This window comes from Protomyctophum parallelum, assembly GCF_964188405.1.
Source record: "Protomyctophum parallelum genome assembly, chromosome: 18".
In the NCBI taxonomy this organism is placed as follows: Eukaryota; Metazoa; Chordata; class Actinopteri; order Myctophiformes; family Myctophidae; genus Protomyctophum; species Protomyctophum parallelum.
The window spans coordinates 44765787-44777812 of NC_139716.1; the positions used below are offsets into that span (position 1 = coordinate 44765787).

Sequence of the window (12026 nt, forward strand, 5' to 3'; positions counted from 1 at the left end):
CGGACGGTGCGGGCTGCGGAGCGGTCGATGGAGCGGCAACGGCCACAACGGAGGCCTTGATCATCACGTCGGCGCGGGGACGGCAATCACGGGCGGCGAGCTGGGAGACGCAGCACGGAGCAGCAGTGGCCGGTTGGCTGACCTACAAGCCGAGGGCCTTCGCAGAAAGGAGTCTGTGATGGAGATGTTTGCTTTCCTTTTTCGTCCCATCTCTGTTGTGAACAGAGTTGGGAGGGGGGAGAGAAGAGATGAGGACGAGGACAGCGAAAACAGCATTGTACTTTTTCTCACATTGATCCGTGCAGCTGAGCGAACATTTCGAGGTAGACTACAAAGAGCGGCATATACAGAAGAAACTTTCTTTGTCCAATTCGGAGGGGAGACGAACTTTCCTTCACTCTGATTAACAAATTGTACGTCGCGTTTGTTTTCAACATGAAATAATATAGGCCTCATGTTGGTATGTGTTTGTCGTATGATTAGATAAGTTGAGTCATATAGCCTAATTATGAGTCAATGAGGTATTTTCCTATAGATATGAAGAGATATGTGTTATTATAGTTAAACTCTGGCGCATCAATGGATTCTTTCGAGTATCACCAGGTGATCTGTCAGGGTAACGTCCGAGGAAGTGACTTAACTGATATTGTATTGACATTGGGTAGCAGAGTTTAGTAGTAAAATATGTAGTTATTGCATATCAAAAAAGTGCTCTTGTAACAATAGGAGCTGAAAGCGGCATGTCTTGTTTAAATGTCAGTTAACTGTACTAATCATTTTTCCATTTTTCATATATGTATGGATGTCTGTTTGAAAACCATTTTTGGGAAGTTCTGTACTGTAATGCTGTTATTTTTGGTGTCTTGAATGTATTGTCCAGCTTAGGGTCAAGGGGGGTCTAAGATAATTATGGTTCCATATTTTTAGGTGACCATCTGTGATGGTCAAGGGGGGATATGAAGAATATAGGATTCCATAATTATAGCCTACAATGATCTTCTTCCTTCATTCCTTGTGTGATTGACATGCTCTTGTGTCATGCTCTGCAGTAGACCTATTTTTGGTGATTAACATCTATGGGTGTCGGCCGTCCCAGGGTGAGATATCCTGGAGCTGCCGGTGGCTAGGCTATTTGTGTGACAAAGGGGTTTGAGACAGACAGGTGGATCAAAAGACTTGCCACTAATAATATGCAAACCAAAGTCTGACACCCTACACCCATGTCAACTGTTTAAATAGGTTAACCAGGATACAATGAGTGGTCAGTCAGTCAGGGGCGCAAGCCATGGGGAGACGTCAGCCACTTTGCTCATGGCTGGCGTGAGTCTGTCATATGCTGTAAGCTGTAACTTCGTTGAAATAAACATCTTGGAACTTCCATCTCGTCTGTCTGCCGTGCACAATACTCCTCTGTGTGGTATGAAAATATACCTCAACCATATATGGGCAGGAGAGTTGTCAGACTTAACATGCCCATAGGTGGAGATCACTTGTGGAAATCAGACGCCATGCTGTGATGTCATGCCATGCATCTCAGGAGCGACATTTTTGTCTAATTCAGGCACAGGTTCCTGCTGGACCAGGTTGTTCCTTCTGTAGACAATGCTGTTGGACCTCTACCTCACACAGTGTCTCTAAGCGAGGGCTTAAATCTAAGATGCACATCTCATCTAGTTCATGGTTTCCTCCACAGAAGAGGATATGGTGATCTCCCAGCATGGAACAGCACATCCCAGATCTGAGAGACGGGCGGTTCCCCTCGGGCTCCAGCGTCGTCCAGGAGGAGCTCTCCGGGTTGAACTTCCACAAGTCATGGAGTAAGTCCCACGGCGTCGTGCATCCGCCAAATATGTAGAGTTCTCCATTGTAGGCAAAGAATGAATGTCCTTCGCGTCCTTTTGGAAGAAGCAGTGAAGGACCGGTACTTCTGCTGATCTTCTGGAACAGTCCAGCAGTCCTTCTCCGTGTCAAACACTCTGACGACATTGTATACGCGTCATCAAAATCATCGTCTGGCGGTGGCTCAGGGGTAGAGTGCCTGGATGGTAACCGCAAGGTTGCCAGTTCGAACCCGGGCTCCCCCAGAGTTACTGTGGAAGTGTCCTTGAGCAAGACACTGAACCCCTAATTGCTCCCGATGTGCTACTTGGTGCCTTGCATGGTTTCCGCTGCCATCGGTGTATGAATGTGTGTGTGAATGGGTGAATGTAATGCACAATCTCTGTAAAGCGCCTTGGATAAAGGCGCTATATAAATGCACCATTTACCATTTATCGTCTGAATCCGACCCATAATCCTCATATTCATAAGGTGAATCTGAGGCATCATCGTCAGAGTTCAGTTTGGCCTCCGGGTGCAGTGCTCTGCTTTACAGAGAAATAACAGAAAAAATGACAATAATACAAAAATTAGGCAGTGAATGAATAACATGACTTTTTATGTAATTCAGTGATAGTCTTTTTTAGAGCGCGTTTGCTGTAGTTTTTATTAGTTTTCATTTGTGACAAAACAAACGTTTTAGTTTAGTTCAGGAGGAAATCATAGTTTTTCCGTTTCTGCCCCGACTGTCAGCCTCGGAGACGTGCACACGTAGACATCAAAGGGGGCTTCAGCCCCTGCCCTTTTTTTGTACCCGTAAGCAGCGTTTATCTTTCACCATGTAGTGAGAATTAAACGCTGCATACGGGAAGGAAGGCAGCGTTTATCTTTCACCATGTAGTGAGAATTAAACGCTGCATACAGGAAGGAAGGCAGCGTTTATCTTTCACCATGTAGTGAGAATTAAACGCTGCATACGGGAAGGAAGGCAGCGTTTATCTTTCACCATGTAGTGAGAATTAAACGCTGCATACAGGAAGGAAGGCAGCGTTTATCTTTCACCATGTAGTGAGAATTAAACGCTGCATACGGGAAGGAAGGCAGCGTTTATCTTTCACCATGTAGTGAGAATTAAACGCTGCATACGGGAAGGAAGGCAGCGTTTATCTTTCACCATGTAGTGAGAATTAAACGCTGCATACGGGAAGGAAGGCAGCGTTCAGGAGAATAGCTTTTTTTCCCCCCAAAGTCTCCTGAACTTTTGAACACAGTGTTTTACATTTGTTTATAAATCCATGTCGTTTCACACCTGCATCTCCGCTAGCTAACGAGTGCTGGGTTGCGCCCCTGAAAATAGCCGATCTACAAGCTCTCAACGCGTCGCAGTGCGACGCGTTGAGAGCTTGCCTCCTCCGGGGGAGGCGTTTCTTCGGAAAGCCTTCGTGGCCTCCTCCTTCGTGGCCTCCTCCTTCGTGGCCTCCTCCTTCGTGGCCTCCTCCTTCGTGGCCTCCTCCTTCGTGGCCTCCTCCTTTGGAAAGCCTTCGCCTCCTCCTCCGGGGGAGGCGTTTCTTCGGAAAGCCTTCGTGGCCTTGGGTTTGGGTTTCCCGGTCCGGAGGAGGTCGGCCGGCGTCTTGGCGCCGAGGAGCCGCAGCAGCTGCGCGTCCACCTCGTCTCGGATGCTCCTCCCGTCGGCCCAGCGGAGCGCGTCGCGCCGCGCCTCCCCGACCAGGAGGCCCGCGTTGAAGCGGTACCGCTCCGCCAGCAGCCGCTCCCGGTGTCTCTCCACCGCCGCCGTCACCGCGGCCCGGATCTTCCCGGCGTCCTCCCTCAGGGAGACCGTCCGGTTGAAGACCAGCTCGTCTCCCGTGCTGTCGGGGTCCACGCTGAAGTAGCCCACCCTCTCGAACTGGAACTTATCGAAGGCCTTGGCGCCGCGGACCGATCGGTCCACCAGGGCGGCGCCCAGCACCCTCATGGAGTCGGGGTTGACGTCGCTGAGGAACCCGCCCGGAACCTCGGACGGGTCCTCGGGGTCCTCGTGCAGGAAGAGCCTGTCGTAGAGGCGCACCTCGCAGCGCAGCGGCTCGCTGACCCAGTGGATGAAGGCCTTGGGCTTGTCCTGGGGGTCCGCGGTGGTCCCACTGCTGCGGCAGGTCACCTCCAGCTCCGTCACTTCACCTCGAACGTCCTTGACCACCCTCGCCACGGAGATGACGTAGCCCGCGTGCCTCAGGCCGACCGGCTGCCGCGGGGTCAGCCTCTTGAAGCCCGCGGCGACGGTCGTCTCCTCCTCCGCGAAGTCTCCGCGCTCGATGAAGATGGTGCGCGCGAACGGAACGACGTGGCGGCCCCGGGCCTCGTCGGCCGGGAAGTCCGGCACGCTGAGCTCGGCGGTGACGGCGTCCTCGGGCAGGTCGGTGATGGTGACCCGGAGCGGCTCCAGGACCGCCATGGCCCGCGGCGCCGTCTCGTTCAGCTCCTCGCGCACGCACGCCTCGAGGAGGTGCGGCTCCGTGGTCACCTGGGCGACGGTGACGCCCACGCGCGCGCAGAACTCGTTGATGGCCCGCGGCGGGAAGCCCCGCCTCCGCAGCGCCGTCAGCGTGAAGAGGCGCGGGTCGTCCCAGTCGCGGACGGCGCCGCTGTCCACCAGCCGCACGATCTTGCGCTTAGACACGACGGTGTGGGTGACGTTGAGCCGTCCGTACTCCCACTGCACCGGGCAGTACGCGCCCAGCGCGTTGCACAGCCAGTAGTAGGACGAACGCCGCGTCTGGAACTCCTTGGTGCAGAGCGAGTGCGAGATGTCCTCGAAGGAGTCGCAGAGGGCGTGCGTGAAGTCGTAGGTGGGGTAGACGCACCAGGCGTCGCCCGTGCGGTGGTGCGGCGTGTACTTGATGCGGTACGCCACCGGGTCCGCCTTCCCGTCCTCCATGAGCGTCTTCATCCTCAGCGTGGCCTCGCCCTCCGCGAACATCCCCTTCCTCATCCTCTCCAGGAGCGCCAGGGACTCGTGGGCGGGCCGGTTCCTCCACTGCGACAGGGTGGCGGCGCGGCCCCGCATCTCCTCCACGCGCTGGTGGCACACGTAGGCGTGGCCGCGGGCCACCAGCTCCCTCGCCAGCTCGTACAGCCGCGCGAAGTGGTCGGAGGCGTGCGTGACGGCGTGCGGCTCGTACCCGAGCCACTCCACCGTCTCGCGGACGGCCGTGAAGTAGCGCTCCTCCTCCTTCTCCGGGTTGGTGTCGTCGTAGCGCAGGAAGCAGACGCCGCCGTTGGCCTTGGCGTAGCCGAAGTTGAAGTTGATGGCCTTGGCGTGGCCGATGTGCAGGATGCCGTTGGGCTCGGGCGGGAAGCGCGTGCGGACCCGGCCGCCCGTGGCCTCCAGGTGGCGCCGGAGCAGCGCGGCGGTGCCGGGCGTGGTCACGTAGCCCTCCGTCTTGTGGTTCTCGCCCGGCTTGTGGAACTTGAGCGCCGCGCCTCTCAGCTGGTCCAGGAGGGCCGTGGAGGTCACCGTCGTCGCGTCCTCCGGGGGTTTCGCCGTCTCGCCGGCTTCTTTCGTCTTGGCTTTCTCGCCGGCGTTCGTCGCCGCCTTTGCCTCCACCGCGACGACCTCCGCCGGCTCGGCGGCGGCGTTCTCCTCGCCGCCTCCTCCTCCGGGGGTGGTGTTTCTTCGGAAAGCCTTCGTGGCCTTGGGTTTGGGTCTCCCGGTCCGGAGGAGGTCGGCCGGCGTCTTGGCGCCGAGGAGCCGCAGCAGCTGCGCGTCCACCTCGTCTCGGACGCTCCTCCCGTCGGCCCAGCGGAGCGTGTCGCGCCGCGCCTCCCCGACCAGGAGGCCCGTGTTGAAGCGGTACCGCTCCGCCAGCAGCCGCTCCCGGTGCCTCTCCACCGCCGCCGTCACCGCCGCCCGGATCTGCTCCGGCGTCACCACCGCCACGCCCACGCCGCACGCCGCCTCCAGCTCCCGCGGGTCCACGGCGGATTCCCCGTGGCGGCCCTTCAGGAAGTCGATGGCGGCCGCCAGCTGGAGCTCCGTGCGGATCTTGCGCTGGGCGATGTGTCGCGCCAGGAGGAGGAGGTGGTGTCTGGGCTCTCTGAGGCGGGAGGCCATGGCGTAGAGCAGCGTGCCCATGGCCTTGTCCACTCCGGACGACCGCGACGACGAGCCTCCCTCCGATTGGACGCTCTCCTGCGCCTGAGCGATGGCCTCCCGGAGCGCGGCGCTCAGCGCCTCGTTCTTCAGCGTCTCCTTCGCCCGCTGCTCGCTGAGCCCGATGGACGTGAAAAGGGTCAGGGCGTCGTCGGCCATCTTTATACCGAAGCGCACGCGAGTTAAACCTAAACGTCAACGCGTCAGGCGTCGACTTATAATGGGATGGATGCGTGATGTCACGTCATGCGTCATATGTCATCATATATAAATGCACCGAGTCTCGTGCGTGTACGTACGGTTTTAATCCACGTATCTCGGGAACCGTTCGCCTCGTCGACTTCTCATTCGACACGTGCGTTCCACACCCCCGCGGGGAGGGCAGTGCCTGGTGTCGAGTCGGTCGGACCCACGGTTGTCCAGAACCGCCACAAAAAGGCCTCTCTCTCTGCCCGGGCTCTGCATGGACAGCTATAGGGCCCCTGCCCAGGCTCCAGAGGTGGGGACTTGGACTCGAGACTCGAGACTCGACTTGGACTCGAGTCCCGATTTTGATGACTTTAGACTTGCTTGATCAAATCAAAAATAGACTTGGACTTGCTTGGGACTTGAATGCCAAAGACTTGAGACTTGACTTGACTTGAACGCCAAGGACTTGAGACTTGACTTGACTTGAGCCCTCTTGACTTGAACATTTTCAAGTCACTTAATACCTTACAGCATCTGATTATCTTTTGTATGACATGTAAAATGGTTTGGTATTGGTATATAAAGGGCCGCAGATCGGATATCTGGTCGATTCGATATCAGCCAAAAAACGTGATCTGGATCGGATCGGACTACAGCGAAACGTAGGCTACTGCAAGCACTCCACTCCAGTCCATTCCAGTACTCCACTCCAGGACTAAAGGACTTTATTCCTCCAGCAGTGTTGCGCTACAGAGCTGCACATTGTATTATATATTATAAAACAAAAAAGACCCAACAGCCGAGTGCAAAAATGGATTCGCCACCGTGGCAACTACAGCAGCAAAGTTTCAGCCATGCAAGCTAATCTTTAGCATTGATTAGCGTCAACATCTTAGACGAGAGAGACGGAACAGCGCAACAAGCTGACAGCTGAGCATGACGACATGCTCATGTTCTTAAAATGATATCTCCCCACAGTCCCCAACAGTTTTGGTTGACAAATATGACCGCTGTTTGTCAATACTTATGTGACAGACCATGCTATGATGCTAATAACTGCTTAAGTGCTAACCAATGCTTAAATAAACGGACGTCACTACTAGTTACATTGTCACGGACAGACAGTGTGCTGTGTAGCTGTAGGACAGTGCACGGTTTGGGGATCAGGGGTCCCCTGCACTCCCAGCCAAATGATAGGTTCCATTTGTACACTCTAAATTGACATTGATTTTACAATATAAACAAATACAAAAAAATAATTTGGGGTCCCAGAGATACAAATTGCTGGGTCCTTAAAATTTAAATGATGATCATTGATAGATCCATAAAAACACAGCTGCTGTATTGGGGCAAATTAGTTTAAAAACTTATATTCAGAATGAATGTGTATAGCCTACCTATACTATTGATAAATGTATTAACACAAAGAAACCTGATCAATGTGCATTAATAATAATAAATAGTATGGATAAAAAAAGCATAGAATACAATAAAATAAATTTGTCACTAGAACACTTCCACATTTGAAGTATAGGCTCAAGTTGGTAAAAATAAATGGGTCAGTTATTCTCAACCTACTCATGTGGAACTTGTTTGTTGACTATTATTGTTTGTTGACTATTATTCTGGGGAGGTGTTGTTCTCTGTTTTGAGTAATAATATTATCACTTGATCAATCCTGATTCAACATTCCAGACTATAAAATCTGTAATAAAAGGTAAAGATAAAAAAGTGTGCTATCTGACAGATTTGGTAAAGCATAGAGCGACTTAAATATGTGCTGGATCGGATCGATATCGGATCGGTAATCGGATCGGTTTTGATGATTTTAGATCGGTATCGGATCGGGAGTGGAAAAAGTGGATCGAGGCATTATGTAACATTCCTCTTCTACCCTGTATTTTAACACGGTTTCAATGCAAGTAATGACATTTTACCATTGTAATAATACTAGCCTGCTTGCTCAGGGGAAACATTGAATTTGTGTCAGATCCTGTGTCTCGGTGAGACATGACCTTTGACATGATCTAAATGGCTCAATAGAAGAGCAGAGAGACAAACTACAACCACACCATTGTACAGAGTGGTGCTTTAAACCATATATGTCAAACTCAAGGCCCGGGGGCCAAATCAGGCCCGTGAATGAATTATCTTCGGCCCGCGGGATGATATTTAATTAGTATTAGAACTGGCCCTCTGGTATATTATTGCACGGACCACCATAATACTACAAGTCCTGCTTTGTGAGGATCATAGAACAGGAAACTGAGCATAATAATAATAATGCATTTTCAGTTTTAAATGCATTTACTTTTTTGCTGTTTGCCGTTTGGGACGTCCTCCTGACCGCGGTGCCCCGTGTGTTGAAACACAGTCCGGCCCTCGACTTCTACCAATTTCTTTATTTTGGCCCACCGTGTATTTGAGTTTGACATCCCTGCTTTAAACCCTGTCCTCACGGAGGAAATTGAAAAGTACAGTATCGTTGTGGAATTGTGGAAAATGCTCATGATTTATGTAAATCTTTACATGTCATTAATTAGTATTATGTCTTGGTGGGACTTGTTTGGGACTCGAAACAAAAGGTAAGGACTTGGTTGGGACTTGAAACAAAATGCTTAGGACTTGTTTGGGACTCGAAACAAAAGGTAAGGACTTGGTTGGGACTTGAAACAAAATGCTTAGGACTTGGTTGGGACTCGAAACAAAAAGTTCAGGACTTGGACTTGCTTGGGACTTGAATGCCAAAGACTTGACTTGACTTGAGAGCAAAGACTTGAGACTCGACTTGGACTTGCAACATAGGGACTTTGTCCCACCTCTGCCAGGCTCCATATATGGAGCCGGCCTGCTCTGACACTCCATATTTGGGCATGCCTGACACAGAACTCCATATATAGGAATAAAGGGACACCACTGGGCACCGGTCTATAGTTTGTACAACACCACACACACACACCCGCGAATACTGGACTACTCGCCCCGGTGCGTGCCCGTTTTTCCTCCCGGAATTGTTCCCAGTGAGGGGGATAACTTTGTAATATGTTATTGGCTGTTTGTATTCTTTTTGGAAAAATATAAAGAGATACTCCTGTGGAAAGGCTATATTATTTGACTTATATTGAACCTATAAACAATTTAGTATTATTTAGTATATGTAAGGTTTTGCCCCCTCAAATGGTACCTCGTCAGATAATCCCCACATATCCTACAACAACTTCTGTGAACAGACTTCACTGTAGTAGCTTTTCATAAATTATATTTGTACTTAGGCTGTTCTGCTGTCATGAAAGTTTATAGTTAGAGAAATTCAAAGTCCAGCCGTCTGCTGTCCAGGAAAACAGAAACGGGGCGAGTCTTCTTGTTACCACACACGCATACACACACACACACACACACACACACACACACACACACACACACACACACACACACACACACACACACACACACACACACACACGCACACGCACACGCACACGCACACAATGAAACTTATCCAGATGATTACCGGTACTTATATTAAAACTACGATTTTTTTGTATTAAAGTGTTCTGAAATTATATGTTTAAATATGCAAATTAGGCATTATATGTGCTAATTTGCATACATTTCGGGACGTTAAATCTGAAGATGGGATAAAGCCAGGTTCAAAATTATTGTTTCATTTTGTTGACATATTTGAGACAAAGAACAAAGAGGGGATTTTAGATATCTCTAATGATCACTCCACAAATCAGAAAATAGTGTCAACAGGCATAAAAATACACAACTTTCGGCATGTTTTTATATAAAATGTGATGTAAATCAGGCTGTGAATGATTAAAACCCCTCTGTAAATTCCTGCAGAATATTATGAATAAGATTGGTGTATGTGAGTTCAGTGGAGAATCTTTGTCTCAGGTATGAGGAAAACTCATTTTGAGAAAGATTTGTATTGAAAGTATTGTATTTGTAAGATTTGTATTTTAAAGATTTGTATTGTAAAATTCCAAAACGTTTTATTTGAAGCCACTATTTTGAGACAAAATATCTCATCCAAACCTTGGCAACAACATATAATGCCATATATCATTGGAAAGGTCTGGACCTCGAGCTGACTGTGGTCTGATCCAAATATGGTCACTTCCTTTGTACCAACAACCAATCATGAAAATAGAGAGGGTGGATTTTCACCCAGCAAAACGAGCTGCCATTGGCTAAAATAAACTACTAAAATAAACATCTAAATCTGTATTTCGAATGTTTATTTTGCTTTAGTTTGAAAGAAAACATGTTTAGGAAGCAAAATATAAAAATAAAAAAATGGAAAAATCACGATTTCACCGTAAAATGGGTGCTAATAAACGGGTATTATTACAGTAGGTTCCCAACTTGCATCGTTCCTAAGTAGGCTACTGTAGGTCGGTGACTGACGGGCGCGTACAGGTCTAGTCCAGACAATCTCAGTTAACCCATTTAGGCCTGAAAAAATGTCTTCTAAATCCTGACAGTTTTCTGAAATACCTATAATGTTTAAAACACCAAAAGGTGTTCCCGCCCCAAAATGGGTTAAATATGAAATTATATTATGTGGGCTACTAATCAACTAATCATTAAAGTACATATTTTGGAACCTTTCTTGTGCACCTACATTTTTAACCACTTTGTCATCCCTGTTTTGGTTATTATTATATTATATATTATATTATGTTCATGTTATTATATATTATTATTATATTATATATTATATTATGTTCATGTTATTATATAGGTGAACTGGTGGTGCCTTTTAACATTATTGTTTCTGTTTACAAATAAAAATAAATTAATTTTGTGTATAAATATAACTTTCTCTAAGCTTATTTCACTTTAGTTTCTAATCACTGGAATAATAAAGGTTACTATAAGGAACATCATTGTATTTTATGTAAGGCTTATGTTAAAATACATTTCATAAAGGCTAAACATAAATATCAGTATGTTTTATCCTTTCCATAAGACTGTTTAGTTTAGTGTCAACTTTCTAATCACTGCTCCAGTCTGGAGACAATTTCATAAATAGCTGATCTATACAATAAACATGTCATTGTGATCTTGTAGATTGCATATTTTCATAGACTAAGGAAACACTATAGCCTATACATTGTACAGTAGGCCTATAGGCTATAGTCAGATAGTCTATACTATATCAACCCTGACTATAAAAACAACTCATTGAAATAATTTGAGAAATAAATACATAATAAATAAATCTGTGGGTTTGACATCCTATTGATTGATTGTTTGATTGATTGAAATATTTATTAACAGTTTGCAGAATTACAGTACATTTCAAGCACAAACTCAATACAAAGACTGTTAACTGTGAGTGGACGACCCAATTAAGCATTACACTTGTTTACAAGAGGGTCCACCATGTTCAATTCATCAAAACATTTAGAGACGTACAAATAGACACTTCTTATATAGTAAAAGAACAGAACAGGAATTCATCACAAAGGAAGCAAAAACACTGATGAAGACAGCATATGTTAGCATAACGATGAAGACACTGATGAAGAGTTTTCGCTGCAAGTTGGACAACTGGCGAGTTCTCCGGTGTCCCTCTGTGTCCTTAATGTAAACGAAGTCCACACCCACAACACCAGAGGGAGTGCAACAAACCATGTACAACCCAGATTCACCCACAACACCAGAGGGAGTACAACAAACCATGTACAACCCAGATTCGGCACAAACAAGGGACTAAATTATTATCGCTCCTATGCCACCAAAATGTGGAACACCCTACCAACAGTCATTAAGACTCCTTCAAAACCGCTCTCAAAGGGCACCTACGGACAGCTGCAATTTGAAACTGGCCTCTGTAAAATCTGAATCCCCCCCC

General features: G+C 48.3%; 1 protein-coding gene across 1 annotated transcript; it reads right to left on the minus strand.

The window, feature by feature from the left end:
* Positions 1 to 63: 63 nt before the first annotated feature.
* Positions 64 to 6127, minus strand: LOC310876169 (glutamine--tRNA ligase-like; the record flags this gene model as incomplete). Its single annotated transcript, XM_083789614.1, has 2 exons — positions 64 to 212; positions 3226 to 6127. 2 exons carry the CDS (start codon positions 6125 to 6127, stop codon positions 64 to 66), a joined length of 3051 nt encoding a protein of 1016 aa, XP_083645740.1.
* Between the last annotated feature and the right edge of the window lie 5899 nt (positions 6128 to 12026).